Raw genomic sequence first — 17472 nt, 5'->3', positions numbered from 1 at the left:
GGCTTCTTATGAGGAGCTTCTTTCAAGCTGGCCGAGACCCTTTCCTCTCATAATCCAGGAAGTTTTTACCTCCTGGCCCAACCAATCGCCTTTCTCCTTCTAGTTGTTATCACTTAAGGAGGGCAAGTGTGGAGCAAACACATGGTGGGCCCCATCTCTCAAAGCACCATGTCTATATCCATAGAGTGCAACAAACTGAAATCCATCCATGCAAAAGTGGCTAGCTGTCTCTTTGGCATCATCCTGTAGAGCCCTGTAATTCTTAATGTGTCATCAAATTTGGAATAGATATAAGGGATTCATTGTTTAACAATGAAATATCATGTCATGGCGATCTTACAACTGGTTTTTTTTCTTTGTGGGTTACAGGATCTGGACGATCTGATCAAGGATATGGACAGTGATGAAAACAAGGTAAGTGAAGAATAGGATACATTGATCCTGGAGAAGACCCAACTTTTGTAGTCTTTCCTGCTTCTTTCATTATCTTGTGCTCTCTAGATTTAGCAGCAAGTATCAGAAGATTCAGTGATACTTGCAAGGATGTGGCCTCAAAAGAATAAAAGAAAGCTGCTTTGAAAGTCTGGCTATATAACCCTTTATATAACTCATGAGCTGTTGAAGATTAGGCTCCTCATCTAGCTGTCCCGTCAATGGAAAAACCTTGTCAAAAGACCTGGAGGGTCCCCTGCAGAATCTGGAGCATAATTATTTAGCCTGCACTTTTGTTTTTCGTGGCAAACTTTTGCAGAGGCTGCAGACAGATGAGACCGTCAATGAATCCTTTGTGTGCCCTGAGCTGCTCATTATTCCAGAATTTGATTCTTTCTCTCCTGTTAGTGAACACATCCATTGTAGTGTTTCTAATGCTGGTAAATTCTCTTTGCAAAAGGCTGCTGCTCTCAGAGAAAGCCACAACTAAAATACTTGCTTTTCACGAATGAAACAGCATAGCTTTGTGCTATTTTTCAAATAGGGCTTCTCGAATAGTGGATATTGAAACCCCAATTCTCTTAAACGAGCTTCATTCTTTTTATGCAATGGAAAAAATGGTAGGTTGAATGGCTGGTGGGGAATTTGGACCCTCCAGACGGTGCAGGGATGTAATTCCATCAGCCAAAAGCAGTGTAGTTAACCAGGAGGGCCTCAGATTCCCCACCCTTTGTTAAATAAACAACGGGAAAGGAAAGATGTATAGTATCCTTGAGACTAAAGCAATATCCATTCTGATCACTTGTTTGTCAATTCTAAAAGCTCCAGACAGAAATTGAATTTGTCCTAGCCAACTTCCCAGGCTGATCAGTATTGAGATTTATTTTAAGATTTGGTAATTAATGCATTCCAGTTCCTGATCAACAGAGCAGCCATGCCAGCTGTTCCAATACTTGGAATCGTCCCAACCTTGCGTGTGTATTGCCATTCTAGGGACCCAGCTAATGCTTTTTGGCTCTGATTCAAAAGTTCCCACATTTCCACTCACATAAGGTTTGTGGAGGTTTGTCACTCTTAGAGAAAGGTTGTGGCTCAATGGCAGAGCACATGCTTTGCATTCAAAAGGTCCAATCCTCACCATCTTCACATAGGGCTCTCCTGTCTGAAACCTTGGAGAGCTGCTGCTAGGCAGTGTTGAGGACACTGAATTAGGTGGATCAGTGGTCTGACTCTTCTCTCTATTCCCTGTGTTTTGACCGATTCCCACGTCCAGCTGCAATCCTTTCCATCACATCCCATGCTTTTCTAGAGGATTCCCCCAGCCCTCAAGCAGATTGGCAAGGGAGAGGGTGGAAGTGTACGGGGCTATACCAGGAAGGTGGTGAGAGAGCCCCATCCTGTTAAGTAGAAATTCACTTGCAGAAGGAAAAATCCCACCCTTTTCTCTCTCTGTTTCAGATCCAAGCATATCTGAAATGCCACAAGCTACGTTCCGCTTACCTGGTCTCAGTGAGACAAGAAAACGCTCGCGCTGTGCAGTTGGTCCTGCATGTACGGCAGTTGGCTGAGGATAGTGGGGAAGATGTGGTGCAAGCCATCTGCAGCCAGTGGCTTTCAGTGCACCACACCAAACCAAGAAGCTGGCTCACTCAGGGCTCCAAGAAGTGACTTCCATCAAGCGTATCATTGTTGGTGGTTTGCTTTTTTATAAAGGGAAGGCTCTGCATTGTGTTGGTCAGATCAGCTTAGTCTATGTATGGCGGCGGGTTGGAAAGGAGCTGCTCCAATGCCTCTTCTGAAAAGGAAAAGACTGCTGACTAAAAGTGCCAATCATGTCCTGATGACAACCAACTATCTCTACCTCAGGGTGTGTTCTGTTAATGTTTCAGTCTTTCATCAACCATATTCTCCTGTGCTGCTATCAGTACATGTATCCCCTGGGCATTGTTTTATTAATTTAAAACCCACAACGGTTAAATCTAGTTTGGAACTTATCTTGTGATTCTGCTAAAGCAAAACTGTATCACAGGCAAAGCTGTATAAAGAGATAGTAATGTGGGTTTTGAATTTTGGAATATGTAGCAGATACATCTCTAGGATTTGCTTTTGTACAGGTATGTGCTGTTTCTCCTATAGGTATTGGAAAGCAATGGGAAATTCTTATGAGGAGGAAGCTTCCTTTCCTGTTTCGAGAAACACACAAGTTTGCTGAGATGCACTTTGTACTGCTGCTAATTGACAGATACTAGGATAGCCTAATTCCTGGAGCAAACTGTACTTGTACCACTGGTCAGTTGTAAGATCCTTAAACTGGTTTGATATGTGAAATTTGGAAACAAGTTCCAATTGTTAAAGCTGCCATCTGTGGACTTAGCAAAGCTTTTTACGACATGTGCATAGCGTGAAAATTATTGTAGAAAATTGTCCTCTCTGTTGTAGAAAATACACCTCCAGTGGGTGGTTGATTTAATTATATTTTCTCACAAGTCATAAACTTTAATGATCTATTCATTGACCAAAACCAACTTTGCAGAACAGAAGACATTTGAGTGAAATAACTATTGTGTGTATATGTGAACTAACTGGAGCAGAGTGCAGAGTGGCAGCTTAGGCCAAGCAATTATAGGGGTGAGATAGTTGTGCAAGCTTGGAATCTGTTTGCCACAAATCTTTCAATAAAGTTGCCTCTGTAGCAGCAACTTTAAGCAGTTGCTGTCAGCCAGAAGCACTCAATGAAAGCCACAATGTCTTGCTGTAAGTATGAGTAGTAGTGGAGCTGTGCATAATTCTGCACATTGCCATGTGATGCAATCAACGTATAAAGTTAAATAGTAAATAGAATCCAGAGAGGAAGTTGCCCCCACAGCCACTTAGAGCGTGGCCTAGACCCTTCGGGAGTCTGGACTGATTCTAAATGTAATGCCCAGTACCTGGTTTTTGTCATCCCATTCGCTAATTACCTGTCTATCCTGCTGTCTTTCCAGTTACCACAATTGGAAGCATAATTTGCAGTGGGCTTTAAAATTCCTTTTAAATCTAAGGCAGGGCATCCAGCTAAAACCCTTCAACTCAGTTGATGGGGCCCATCAGTTTCTGTGAAAAGGGAACCTAATTGATTACAAGGGGGTGTAGGAATTGAATTGTAGGTGATGTCGCTGCACTAAAGTGATGGTAAGTTAACTGCTGTGCCATGATGCACAATCAGTCCATAAGCATACTTAATTGTTTACACCTTAAAACACTCGGGTTTTTAAGGTTAATATCGTCCTTTCCTTTTAACTTTAACATGGTTGACCTTTATTTATGGGTCTTAGCATTACATCATAGCCACAAATGCTAGGAACAATTAGCTCATGGGATTTGGTGTCCAGAAATAGCTTGCAGCTTAAGTTATATACATTCAGCTTTCAAGTTCTTCCACCTCCTCAGTCTTGAAGATTATCCTATTAGGAATTTAAGGCTTACAAAAGCTGCTTTTCTGTCTGTCAGAACTGAATTTCTACTGGGCTTCAGAAGAACATGATGTGACTGTACGTGGTATTGATCAGTTTTCTCATGGGAAAGCATGGGGGGGGAGAGAAAAGCACTAATTCCTATATACAGTATTTTAAGTTGCTATACATCTCTCATTCCCTTGCCTGTCTCTTACTTACGTCTTCACAGGAGAAACAATAGACCCTGCTATGGTGAAGATTCTAGACTAATTCTGTGTTCCCTTTTGCACTGTACTCTATGCACTTTACATTGTTTGCAACTCAAAATTCCTTAGTGGCTCACTCTAAGGTGTTTTTTTCCACCAGCAAAACCTGTCCTATAAATTGCCCTGCCTTATAAATACTGGTGTTGATGAGATGAACAAATGTTGACCCTTGATGAGAGATGAACTTCTGTCCATAATGAACAGGAATAAAGCATATTTTGTCAATTTATTTCATTTAGTTTAACTTTGACACATGTTGGGATTTTGTATTAAATTACATTAAATTAAATCATAGAGATCAATGTTTAAAAGCAAAGAAAATGGACTTTGCATTACTTTACTTAAATTATGTTAAAGTCCCCTCGATGCAAGCAGAACTTTTTTTTCCTGTAAGCCAACTTGAGGTCACAGCACCAAACATTTATGCAGAATCTGACTCCTTGTAAAAGTTATCTGTCCAACAACTAAATACTCAAAAGGCATGCTGCTGGATTTATTTCTCATTTACCCTCAGAAAATTAAGAATACCATGCCCACCCCATGGCTCTATTGTTCTGACAAAGGGCTGTTAGATACTAACAAAGCACTTACGTTATACAAAATAATGGTATGATCAATTTACAGCTAAGCTCCCTACTGTAATACCAAGATATCTACTAGGACACCCACCAAGCTCTTTTTAACCCAGAGAGAATTAAAGTTATTTCATGCTTTCCCCCATGCTGTCTGTTTAGGCCCCCCACCACCACTTTGATTGGTTCATTCTTCTTTTCAGGGTCCACTAGCCATTCTCCCCACAGACAACATTCAATTAAATAGTTCTAAATTATACACTAGCAGCCTGAAGTTGTGTTGACACCAAGGAGAGGGAGGGAGCAAGAAATGTCTGTACCTGAGTACAAGAGGCAATTTGGTCATGGGGCAGGAAATCAAAACAGATTTTGAAGAACTGATTTAAGAAGAAAGGCTGGCCTTCTCTGCATTGGTGGGAATTGGCTGGTTGACTAGAAAATGCGAGGCTTAAAGCAAGAGTTTTGGAGCTCAGAATACACACACCTTGTACTTACTGATTTGAGCAAGCAACTCCTATCTTCATCTCAGCAGCTTGCCTTATGTGGAGTGTTTAATGTGTGGCAGCCATTTTGTGATATCCTCACAACTCAAGTTCAAAAGTGTAATTGGACCCCAAATCTACATGGAAGTTAAACCTATGTGTTTAAACTCAACTTGCCCTGAACTGAACTGGCCTCAACTAGCTATCATATAATGCTTCCAGAAACAATATTCCATTTGCAGGTCTAAACCTCTCAATGCACCATTTCTGATCACATTTTATGTTCCAGAGGCCAGCAAAAAGCTGGCTTCTCGTAAAAGATAAAGTAGCAGTACAAGCAAGTATCTACTGTAGCCGGATTGACAGATCTCAATTAACCTCCATCAGGAACCTAAATGTAATAGTGATTAATTTATCAAACAAATCAACACTGAGGAGTGAGAGACTAGGTACAATGCATGCTTGTATTTTGGCAACTGCTCCTTCCATATTTATGTATCAAACCAAGAGGAGGATGGCTGTTCTCATGTTGGAAACCAGAGCATGCTGATAGCTATGTTGTGTATATGAAAGCCTTGAACGGCTCTCTTTATAATAAACAAAATTCAAAACATGGGTATCAAATGACCGTGTAGGAGCTGCATCCTTCAGCTCTGACAGTGTTTGCCTTTTCCAAGAAATAACTCACTAGGCATGTACAACTCTAGGGAAAGATCACCCCTCGTTCAGTCCCAATGGATGCCCAATAGTTCACAGCTGACGTCCCACAGCTTCTTCGCTGTTTCTTCATTGCGTCCTTGAGGAGATACATATGCTGGTTTGCAGTCACTGTCACATAAAGGAAAGTTTCTATTAGGAATTCAGGATGGCATAATCGAAAGCTGGGGCTAGCAAATATGAAAAAAACACAAAACTATCAGGTTAGAACCCTTCTCATCTTCCTATCTGCGGAGTGATTTTATGAGGAGTGGAAACAAAACGGTCAGCTCCCACCTAGTGTCTGAATTGGAGCAGTTTAGGGAAGCAGGTATGTGAAAATACATGCTCAAGTCTCCATCGCTTGAGTCGTCTTATCTGCTGGCACAAGTTTATAGCAGTCTGCACTTTCCCTAAATGCAGCCTCTACTTCCTGCAAACGTAACAGTTGGTGTAGCTGCTATGTATTCAGCTCAGCGGTATCTTTGCATCTCCATGTTGCATTAGAACCTACCTCTACCTTTTGAAGAGCTGAGACATCACACACCTTAATACCCAATACTATGATGGAATTTCTCAGCCAGCCTGATTTAACAAGCATGAAGCAAATGCCTTTGGGCTACATATCCCCAGCTACATTAAGAACCCAGGGCAGGGAGGGCTGTACACATAGCTCCCAAATATGGATCGCTACCAGCATCACTGGTTAGAGCAGTCTTTCCCAACCTGCAGCCTTCCAAATGATAGTAGACTACAACTTCCAGTACCCTTACCATTCGCTATGCTGACTGGGGCTGATGGAAACTGGGAGTCTTAGCACCAACTCAAGAGCACCAGGGTGGGCAAAACTGGGTTAAGCACAGATGTAGTGCAGAACACATGGTCAACAATGGCCTGAGATCACCATTCATTTAGGCAAGGGTGCCAGTTTTGGACGTCCAGCCCTTCCCAAGAGAAAGTTGGTGCTGCCCATATGATACTGCTGTTAGCAGTCTACTATCATGCACACAGCTAGATTGGGGCCCTCCCTTCTTTACAAGAGATGTAGGCGTTAGGAAAATCCGTCCCTGATAGGTAATTTTTTGCATTTTCTGTGGCTCAAAAGGAGTCCAGCTTGTTCTGGTTGCAATCTGACTCATTCGGTTGACATTGTTCTCCCAAGCCTCGTGTCGTTGCTTAGCCCTGAAGACATCCTTGAGATCTGGATTAAACCATTGTTTCCCCACTCTGCAACCCAATGCCAATTCTTCCACAGCCTCAACTCACCTGAAATACTTCCCACTCACTGATTCCAGCTCCTCTGCCACTGCACAATACACACTGGTTTGGGCTCCTTCCACCGGTGTCTTCAAGAAGAAAGACGACCTTTTCCATACAGTATCTAATATAGTTGAATGGCGGGGTAATTCAGAAGAGACTGTTCCAGGATGCAGGACATTTACAGTGACGCCAGTGCCTACAAGGGAGGAATCATGCGTGCTTTAGAAAAGCATTTTGGAAGCAGGCACATAAACCAACATAAAAAGCAAAATGGATCCCTTATTTTGTTTGTCTGAATTGCCACAGAACAAAAAAGATTAGTTTGCACCTGGAAATGAAAACACAAGTATTTCTCATGTGTCTATATAAAAAAGTACGTTTAACGGTACTGATATGACACACAATCTATTGCCGCTGGCTGTCGTTTGCTCCTGAAAACAAACAAGCACGTGCGCGCACACACACACACCCAGATACAACCCTAAGGTATACTTCCTTGGAACTATTTAGTGGGTAGAGCCTTTGCCAAAAAAAGTCCCTGGTGCCAACATGTGCTGTCTTTTTGAAGGTGTAGTTCAATCCCATCAATCGTTGACTGGGATTAAGTCCAATGTGTTCCATACTACTGCAATCCAATAATAAAAATAAATAAATAAATAAATAAATAAATAAATTATACCCTGCCCATCTGGCTGGGTTTCCCAGCCACTCTGGGCGGCTTCCAACAAAACACTAAAATACAATAACTTATTAAACATTAAAAGCTTCCCTAAACAGGGCTGCCTTTAGATGTCTTCTAAAAGTAGTTTGGTAGTTATTTTTCTCTTTGACATCTGGTGGGAGGGCGTTCCACAGGGCGGGCGCCACTACCAAGAAGGCCCTCTGCCTAGTTCCCTGTGACTTGGCTTCTCGCAGCGAGGGAACTGCCAGAAGGCCCTCGGCGCTGGACCTCAGTGTCCTGGCAGAACGATGGAGGTAGAGACGCTCCTTCAGGTATACTGGACCGAGGCCGTTTAGGGCTTTAAAGGTCAGCACCAACACTTTGAATTGTGCTCAGAAACTTACTGGGAGCTATGAGAGCTCTGGGTAGCCAAGCCAGGAAGCACACAGCATCAGCTTCTGACACAACCATCAACAGCCAGACAGAGATGTTGGGCAGCCTCTCCCCCACCTTCCTGGGGCTGTTGAAGACCTGCGTGCTCTGAAGGCAGGCAGAAGTGAGAGAACTCAGGCTAGGGAGCAGACGTAACATCAGCTCCCAGTTGGCCTTGGAGGGCTCTGTCACCTTGAATTTTATACAGTGCATTTGTTCTAGTGTTTTAAAGTTATAAACCACCTTGGCAGAAAGGCACCGTGCAACTCGCACAAAGAAACAAGTACATAAATAAAACTCAAGTGTACTTAGGACTGCAACTATAGAGCACCTATAGATTGCTACAGTATGTCTTCCCTTTGATTTCAGCTCACAATCTGCACTGTCTGTCCAGATCCTTGAACAAATATTTAAGAAAACTGAGACATCGTCTGCATAGGTCACTCTTTTAAACCTCCCTCCTCCCCAAAAACAATCCCAGTTTCCCACCATACAAAGTCACACTAAGCTCTTTTTAAGATGAGATTCTGAACAAGAGGCCGCTACATCCTTCCAGCTCACCTTGCAGTCGTCTGGCCAACTCCCGGGTAAAGAGAATATTGGCCAGTTTGCTATGACAGTATGCCAGGCTCCGATTGTAGGACTTCTCGCCCTGGAGGTCATGGAAGCGAATCCTCCCACCATGATGGGCCAGTGAGGATACATTGACTATGCGTGCTGGTGCCGACTGCTTCAGGCAGTCTATCAACAGGAATGTTAGAAGGAAGTGCCCTGGAAGAGAAAGGGCGATGAAGCTTTGGGTGCAATTCTACCCAGGATGCAGCAAAAACTCTTTTTAATGTTACAGGAATGTCGCTCGGTATGACAAACAGGACACAAGGCCAAATGAAGTAAAAATCCCCAAAGAGGGAGATTCCTCCAGAGAAGTTCTGTGGGTGGCAATACCAGGTCCCAAAAGTTATTTAAGACTGGGGATGTAACAGTGTAACCAAAATGCTCAAGGTGATGGGAGTATGAGATGGGAGTATGAAATCAGGGCCAAAGTATTTTAGTAATTATAATAGGCAATTTCAGCTCCCATCACACATCCAATGGGGTAAATGTATGTTCAAGTCATGACAAAGAGGTAAAATTTCTAGATACCCTAAATGTGTGTGTGTCCTGGAATAGTTGGTGATGGAACCAACCAGAGGGAAATCAAACCTTAACTTAATCTTTAGTAGTGCCCGGGACCTGGCGAGATACGACAGTACTGTTAGCCAACTAGAAACATTCCAAAACATTATTAATGTAAAAAGGGAAAACCCATTCACCCAACCCACACCTCAGGACCTTACCCAGGTGGTTGACTCCTAGATGCATCTCAAAGCCATCGGCTGTCTTGGAGTAGGGGCACATCATAACCCCTGCATTGTTAATGAGGATATGGAGTTCTTTCTCCTCTACAAGAAAGCACATGCAGGGCACACTATGAAATAGGAAAACCAAGATAAAACCCTAGTGATAGCACAACACGGTCTGCCTCATGGCTGTCAGCTTAACTCCTGTTTTGCAGTTCCTCCCATGATTCATTAGTCTTGCAGACTGCCTCAGAGCATGGGTCTACATGTACGAGGACAGGTTGTGCAATAACTTTGAATGGTGGCCTGATGCAATATAGTAAGTTTTATTTCCAGTCATGGGCAAACTGATTTTCTGATTACCTCAAACCCAACAGTCTTGTTTTACAGTGTCAGATGTCATGGTAAGACTGAAATCCTATACATTTTCACCTGGGTGTTAAGTCCCATTGAACTCAACATAACTTACATAGGATTGTGCTGTTGGAATCCAAGTCTCTGAACAACCAAAGAAATGTTTCTATGCTGGGCTCATGTATTATACACAGTGAAGCAAAATATTTGAAGAAAAGCAACTGATTTCAAATAAGGGTTGAAACAGTTAGTAGAGCATGAGAATCTTAATCTCAGGGCCATGGATTCAAGCCCCCCATTTTGAGCAAATAAACCACAAAATACAACCACAAAACTAGGTTTGGACATAAAACAATTATGGCTTTGCTCTAGTTATACAGCAGCAGGAGGACCAGGGAAGGAGCAAAGTGGTCACATTTTTTATTCCATGCTTGTTCATTCTTGCCAAGCCATACTTTGGCTTAGCATTACATGCAAACACGACCAAGGAGTCTCAAACATACCGTATTTTTCGCCCCATAAGACGCACTTTTCCCCCTCCAAAAATGAAGGGGAAATGTGCCTGCGTCTTATGGGGCGAATGCAGGCTTTCGCTGAAGCCTGGAGAGCGAGGGGGGTCGGTGCGTACCGACCCCTCTCGCTCTCCAGGCTTCAGGAAGCTCTGCGCAACCCTCGGAAGACCGGCTCCGAGGGTTGCGCAGAGCTGCCTGCAATCCCGGGACCAGCACAGCTCTGCCCGGCCACCGGGAGCCGGGGAGAAGCTCCGCCCCGCTCCCGGTGGCCGTGCAGAGCTGCCTGCGGTCCTGGGACCAGCGCAGCTCTGCGCCCCCATCCCGAGCGGGGCGCTAAGTCCCGCCCCGCTCGGGATGGCGGCAGAGAGCTGCCTGCGTCGCGGGACCGCAGGCAGGTCTCTGCCGCCATCCCGAGCGGGGCGCTAAGTCCCGCCCCACTCGGGATGGCAGCAGAGAGCTGCCTGCGTCGCGGGACCGCAGGCAGGTCTCTGCCGCCATCCCGAGCGGGGCGCTAAGTCCCGCCCCACTCGGGATGGCGGCAGAGAGCTGCCTGCCGTCGCGGGACCGCAGGCAGGTCTCTGCCGCCATCCCGAGCGGGGCGCTAAGTCCCGCCCCACTCGGGATGGCGGCAGAGAGCTGCCTGCCGTCGCGGGACCGCAGGCAGGTCTCTGCCGCCATCCCGAGCGGGGCGCTAAGTCCCGCCCCACTCGGGATGGCGGCAGAGAGCTGCCTGCGTCGCGGGACCGCAGGCAGGTCTCTGCCACCATCCCGAGCGGGGCGCTAAGTCCCGCCCCACTCGGGATGGCGGCAAAGAGCTGCCTGCATCGCGGGACCGCAGGCAGGTCTCTGCCACCATCCCGAGCGGGGCGCTAAGTCCCGCCCCACTCGGGATGGCGGCAGAGAGCTGCCTGCCGCCGCGGGACCGCAGGCAGGTCTCTGCCACCATCCCGAGCGGGGCGCTAAGTCCCGCCCCACTCGGGATGGCGGCAGAGAGCTGCCTGAGTCGCGGGACCGCAGGCAGGTCTCTGCCGCCATCCCGAGCGGGGCGCTAAGTCCCGCCCCGCTCGGGATGGCGGCAGAGAGCTGCCTGCCGTCGCGGGACCGCAGGCAGGTCTCAGCCGCCATCCCGAGCGGGGCGCTAAGACCCGCCCCGCTCAGGATGGCGGCACAGAGCTGCCTGCCCTCCCGGGACTGGTGCATCGCCAGCCCCACAAGCTCGGGGGACAGCGGGGAGGCAGAGCGTGCCTTCCCACTGTTCCCCGACCTGGTTCTTCCAGCCCCGCACCTGGGGGGGAAATAAATTTTTTTTTCTTTATTTCCCCCCAAAAAAACTAGGTGCGTCTTATGGGCCGGAGCGTCTTATGGGGCGCAAAATACGGTACCTTTGAGGAAATTCTCAGCAAATTCTCGAATCGACTTGGTGTCTGCCAAGTCCAGTTTCTTTGCTGTAACCTGCTGATTCCCTGTTGTGGTCCGGATTTCACAGGCTGCTTTTTCTGCCTTTGCCATATCTCTGCAAGCAAGGATGACTTTGGCACCTGCAAAAAGGAAAAGCAGGGAATTAATGAACAACACAAAGGGGTACAGAAAGTAGAAACTATGTGGCTCAAAAAGGTTCCAGGTAAATGACTCAAGTCCCATCCTTAGAATTACAACAGATTTTCAATAGTATGTTGAACAGGACCAGCAATAAAATGATGCCATTTGTTCAGATCTCTAGCCAGTCAGTCACACCTCGGAGGGTGGGTGTTATAATTTATACGTGTTTAATGGTTTTCAGTGTTGTTTTATAGGGTTACTTACTTGCTTTTTAATAGTTATATATATTGTATGTTCTTTGACATATCTATTCAAATCTATGCTGTGAGTCGCCTTGAGAAAGGCAGAATATAAGGGAATAAGAAGGCTTCAGACCAACTTGTTCCAAAACAAACTATTAATTTACAGCTCTAGTAAGGTGAAGAAAACACACCCTTCCCAGGATCTTGCTGGTTCAAGCCTCTGTGTGTATTCTTATTAATCAGAGTTCAATCCTTCCTTTACTTTGGGAACGCCTCATGTGTTTGTCTCCCAAGGCTTCCCACATCACACCAGAAAACATGAGAAGAAGGTGTTCTGGCCAAATTAAATCTTCAGCACAGATAGTGCTCAAGGCTGCAAGCCTAATTGCACTCACCAGGTAGTAAGCCCCATTGAATTTAATACATGGTTAGGGTTGCCCTTTTTATTATCCCTCCTGCATGCCTTGTGAAAGGCTTGTCACAGGAGAAAACTGCTGGTGGGTGGGGATAAGCAACTTGCCTCTTCCTGCAAGGTCTCGGGCAGTTTCCTTCCCAATGCCGGTGTTGGCCCCTGTGATCACAACAACCTTCCCATTGAGCTTCGCGGCAGACTTGCATACTCCTCCTGCAATAAACTTCCTACAAAAATAAGGACACATCAGTCAATCACAGATTCAATGAATGTGGCAAACTGCTACTTTGTTTACATGTTAAATATGCACAGTCAAGTCTACGCTATGAAAATGACTCTGAGAAAAGTTCACCTCCATAATTCTAAAACAACAACAAAAAGGTGAAGCAAGACCACAACCTTTGTATCTCAAGTAGAAAGGCCCAGAAGTAGAAAGATAATTGCTTACTAGACAGCTCTGCAGGTGCCTATTGGAATGACAGACCCTTCCCTCATATGCAGACGTAAAGAAAACACTCTTCACAATTTCTCTCCAGATTTCTCTCCAGATTTGCTTTGAATGGCCCGTTTTCTAATCAGACTTTTCTGATTGCACCTACAGGCCACTGTTGCACCTACAGTTAACTGTTGATGATGGGGAGAGGGACTGTCGCTTATTTTTCTAACTTGTATGTGACCAATATACATTAGCAATCCTAAACACACACACATACACAGCCACATGGAAGTCACTTCTCTGGGACACAATCCCACACCATCAGGAGCCATGTAAGCATATCATAGCCACCTTGAGAAGGTATCAGTTGGGTGGAAAGACCCACTTTATCAGCCTCACTTAGATAGCTGTGATATTCCATTTAGAGATGTGAGATCTCCAGAGAGGCGGACACGGAGCAATGGATCCAAACTACAAGAAAGAAGATTCCACCTAAACATTAGGAAGAACTTCCTGACAGTAAGAGCTGTTTGACAGTGGAATTTGCTGCCAAGGAGTGTGGTGGAGTCTCCTTCTTTGGAGGTCTTTAAGCAGAGGCTTGACAACCATATGTCAGGAGTGCTCTGTAATGGTTCTAGGGGTTGCTCGTTCGTAAGCCTGTGCCAACACCTGGCTGGGTTGCCTGAGTGAACCTTTCCTGTCCGGACAGCCACTCACCCGTGGCTGTCTCAATCGCTGGCAGAATCCGTCAGTGGGCGTTTCTTAAACTTCTTCCAGCAAAGAAGCTCTTTGACGCCCAGTCTCCTCCTACTCTCCCTGCGCGGAAGCCTTCTGTGCAAGGAGGGCGTAGGCAGCGGAGGACCCTTCCTCTCCCTGCTGGTCCCCGGCAAGGAGTCATGTGACCACCTCGCTGATTCCCCCATCTGCCCCCCTTCTCCACTGGAGCTACGCTGATTCCCTTCCCCATGGGCTGCCTCTCCCAATCCCGGGACGCTCTCTGGGATCCCTCTGGAGCTTGCTCTCTCCCTCCGTCACTGATGGCAGTTCCCTGACATGCTCTGATGCTGTTTCCTGCTTGGCAGGGGGTTGGACTCGATGGCCCTTGTGGTCTATTCCAACTCTATGATTCTATGATATCACATCATACCATGCCACTAGGATAGTGTGAAGGGGGACAGGTCTGCCATCTTGCTTTTGTGTGGCATTATTACCTCCATCCCTTCTTGGCATTACTGATAAATTGCCCCTTTGTCTCTACACAATTAATTGGATCCTGTTCCCCACAGTGGTTAAGTGTGGGGCTTCCATTACTTGCTTCCTATAATTGTTTAATTACAAAATAGTGCTATTTCACACTAAAGGGGGGGGGATGAAATTAATTTAAAAGCTAATAGGACCTCTGCCCCCCCACACCCAAAACATACACATACTGGGAACAGAAACCAAATAATTATGGGGCAATTAGTCAGTAATGCCAGCCTATACTGAACTGGAGTTATTCAAGGAAGAAGCCATAAGGAGAAATTTTCTTAACAAAAGCTGCTGGGGAGCATCTGGTGAATAAGGCTTCTTTTTATAACATCTACTCAGAAAACTCAGCCAATGGGATGGGAACTAATATAGCATCATATTCAGTGTTGCATGGAACCAATACGGCCCAACCAATACCTGGTAGGTTTTGTTCTTTGTTGTTTATAAAGAGATTTTTAATCTTCACAGTTATCACATTGAAGCAAGAATTGGTTCAACAAGTTTATACCAATTCTTGCCTTGAGATTCTTGACTGAAGCTGAATCCTAACAAGACAGAGATGCTGTGGGTTGGTGGTTCTAGTGCCTTGTAAGAGACCAGTTCTGAACTGGGTCACACTCCCCATGAGCTTAGGAGTACTCTTTGATCCAGATGTTACCACTGGAGGCCCAAGTAGCATCAACGGCACAGAGCACCTATTTCCAACTTCAGGTAGTTTGCCAGCTACAGCTGTGCCTGGACAGTGACAGCCTGGCCACAGTGACAGCCTGGCCACAGTGACAGCCTGGCCACAGTGACAGCCTACCTCGGTTAGCCTCCAGCTTAGATTGTATTTTACATCAGCTGCAACTGCCAGAGAACAGAGTGTTTGGATAAAGCTGCTTGGAATCATATGACACTGGTTCTGAAGAGTTTGTTCTGGCTGCCTATATGCTACTGTGCAAATTCAAAGTTTTAGTACTTATGTACAGAGCCCTGAAATTATGACTCGGTTATCTGAAGGAGCACCTCTTTTGGTATTCTTCTGCCCAGCAGTTAAGATCTGCTGGGTGACTCCTTCTAGTCACTGAGTAATGTCCAAGGTGCTTTGGCTTTCACAGTGGAAGTCCAGATTTTCTATTTCTAAAAAGCATTTCTATATCACCATAACATAAAATATCACACAGCTGTGGAATGTTCTTCCCTGGTGCAACACAGTTCACCTTTCAGCATGAGCTGAAAACCCATTTCTTCCTCCGCCCCCCCCCATTGGCTCCCCTGATCAAAGAAAACCTTATTATCAGCTACCAGAAAGCTATGTCCTTGTTTTTTTACAGTGTTAGAACATTCACACAGACACACTATGCAAACATAACAGACAACTAAGTGAAAGGTAAATTAAGTTGGTTTTAGAACATTCTCGGGTAATGTTTGATGTTTTATTGTTTTTAATATTCTGTTGGGAGCCACCCAGAGTTGCTGGGGCAACCCAGTCAGATGGGCGACATAGAAATAATAAAATTATTATTACTATTATAAGGTAGAATTAGTATTAGCAGTGTTTTTCCAGTTTTATTCGGTTTTTATCCCTTGAGTTCTTAGACCCTCCCCCACATGGATCTTTAAAACTTTTACTGTAAAAACTTTCTAACAGAAGATTGTGGGAATCTTACACAATGGGTAGGAACAGTTACCCAAGGAAAATACAAAGACAGGATCATTTTATTCCAAGACCTTTGACAGCCTCCTAATCAGTTAACTGGTTCAGGGAATTATATAAAGTAGTGCCCAAAGATACCCTGTCTCTTTCATTTGTACTTTAGGATGTGACTAGGAATCCTCTCCACAATACATTTTAAAATTACAGCAGTTTTTCCTGTCAGTAAACCTCAGAGATGGGAAGATCTGCATTCCCTTAATTTCCACCTGTCCCTTATCTGCTGAACTTTAACTTCAGTTAGAACATGGTAGCCACGTTTCCACCTTCCCACCCTGCTTCTTGAATTTCATAAAATCAAGTTATTTGCTGCAGTTGTGTCCCATCTCACCCCGGAAAAAGCATATTTAAAGGCTAAGATAAAGGAAAACCAGAGAAATACAAAAATAAGAAAATAAACCGAAATAAACAGGGGAATGGAAAGACAGGAGTTTATGACAAAAGCATTTAAGAAATGAATGGATTAGGTGAAAAACAGACAAATTTCGAAACAGCCAAAACAGTAAGTGAAGGAAGAAACAGGCGTTAAGAAAGAAATATTTAACAGCTAAACCGGTGTCAAAAGGAGATTTTTAGTTTTGAAATCTGCCATATAACCTCATCACGTCGAAGCTCGTTTAGCCAAGGAAGTTGTTGCAGAGGCAGGAGCTGAAAAAGCTGCAAGTCTAAGCCCACCAATCACAGACCTGAAGATAGGAGCAACCACAAATACCAGGAGGGGGAAAGACGCGAACAGCGCCAGCACGGACCCCACGAAGCCGAGCATCGTCGCCTCTCCGCCGACTCCGGCTCTCGCAGCAAGAACCTCTCAGCGACGCGCGAAGCCGCACAGGAGCAGCCGGAAAGGAGAAGCGTGAGCGCCCAGAGTGCTGGGATTGGCGGGAGGGAGAGAGCGAGATGGGGCGGGGCAGAGAGGGGGCGGGGCGAGAACCCATTCATTGGTGCGCCGTAGATTTAGGAAAGAAATAGAACGACACTCAATCTAAGCTTCCGGTAAGCGCCCGAACACGCCGTTGGCCATTTTTCACCCGTCGTGTCGCTGAAGCTACGTTTTAAAGGCACTTCTGCGGTAAAAACTCCGTGTGTTTTGCATTGGAAGCCGACTTGGTAGTCTTTGCTTATTTGAAAGCATTTCTTCTCAGTGCTGGTGCCACCTAGTGCTGGATTTACGTATAAACTAAACAAGCTATAGTTTAAGCGGGGGGGATTAAAGGGAAAAAAACTGGATATACATTTCCAAAATATAAGATAAAAAAATAAAACCTACGTACAGCAACAGTGTTTTGTGTTGTGTAGACTCCTATGGTGTAAGTAATGGGCCCCGCCTGATAGCCTGATCCCTAAAATATCACTGGTTTGCTCATTTCTATATATAGGGTGCCTACATTCTGCATGGACTGGTTGCATGGCAACATGTGCAAATGGTTTAGATACCTATTAGGTCCATAAATTACC

General features: G+C 45.2%; 2 protein-coding genes across 8 annotated transcripts in view; one reads left to right on the top strand and one right to left on the bottom strand.

Moving 5' to 3' along the window:
- The window catches only part of ZFYVE26 (zinc finger FYVE-type containing 26), a 43454-nt gene extending 39093 nt beyond the window's left edge, over positions 1–4361 (top strand). For all 4 annotated transcript variants that reach the window (XM_083459481.1, XM_083459479.1, XM_083459482.1 and 1 more), the window contains exons 41-42: positions 370–414; positions 1891–4361. In XM_083459481.1, the coding sequence (XP_083315607.1) occupies positions 370–414; positions 1891–2100 (255 nt within the window). In that variant the 3' untranslated portion in view covers positions 2101–4361. The remainder of the gene's footprint in view (positions 1–369; positions 415–1890) is intronic.
- LOC310686919 (retinol dehydrogenase 12-like) lies at positions 4349–16899 on the bottom strand. Of its 4 annotated transcripts, XM_083461453.1 has the most exons (8): positions 15123–16585; positions 14840–15088; positions 12743–12861; positions 11824–11979; positions 9573–9677; positions 8797–9006; positions 7149–7338; positions 4349–6014 (listed from the first exon to the last, which is right to left on the bottom strand). In XM_083461453.1, exons 2-8 carry the CDS (start codon positions 14998–15000, stop codon positions 5912–5914), a joined length of 1044 nt encoding a protein of 347 aa, XP_083317579.1. In that variant the 5' UTR covers positions 15001–15088; positions 15123–16585; the 3' UTR covers positions 4349–5911. The 4 variants fall into 4 exon arrangements, with proteins under 4 accessions (XP_083317579.1, XP_083317580.1, XP_083317581.1 ...); XM_083461454.1 differs by lacking the exons at positions 14840–15088; positions 15123–16585 and adding an exon at positions 16704–16899; XM_083461455.1 differs by lacking the exons at positions 14840–15088; positions 15123–16585 and adding an exon at positions 16767–16896.
- Positions 16900–17472: the final 573 nt, after the last annotated feature.

This window comes from Podarcis liolepis (assembly GCF_965112155.1).
Source record: "Podarcis liolepis genome assembly, chromosome: 1".
NCBI lineage: Eukaryota > Metazoa > Chordata > Lepidosauria > Squamata > Lacertidae > Podarcis > Podarcis liolepis.
Note: the sequence above shows the minus strand (reverse complement) of the source record. Positions and strands in the feature narration are given on the sequence as shown.

What these genes read in the sequence shown, in the direction of transcription:
- LOC310686919 (XM_083461453.1), bottom strand. Translation starts at nt 15,000, where the DNA reads ATGCTACTTGGGCCTCCAGTGGTAACATCTGGATCAAAGAGTACTCCT. An exon ending in CTTCAGTCAAGAATCTCAAG is followed by an intron (nt 12,862 to 14,839) that starts GCAAGAATTGGT and finishes TTATTTTTGTAG; the next exon opens with GAAGTTTATTGCAGGAGGAG. An exon ending in TCTAGGAGTCAACCACCTGG is followed by an intron (nt 9,007 to 9,572) that starts GTAAGGTCCTGA and finishes TTTCTCTTCCAG; the next exon opens with GGCACTTCCTTCTAACATTC.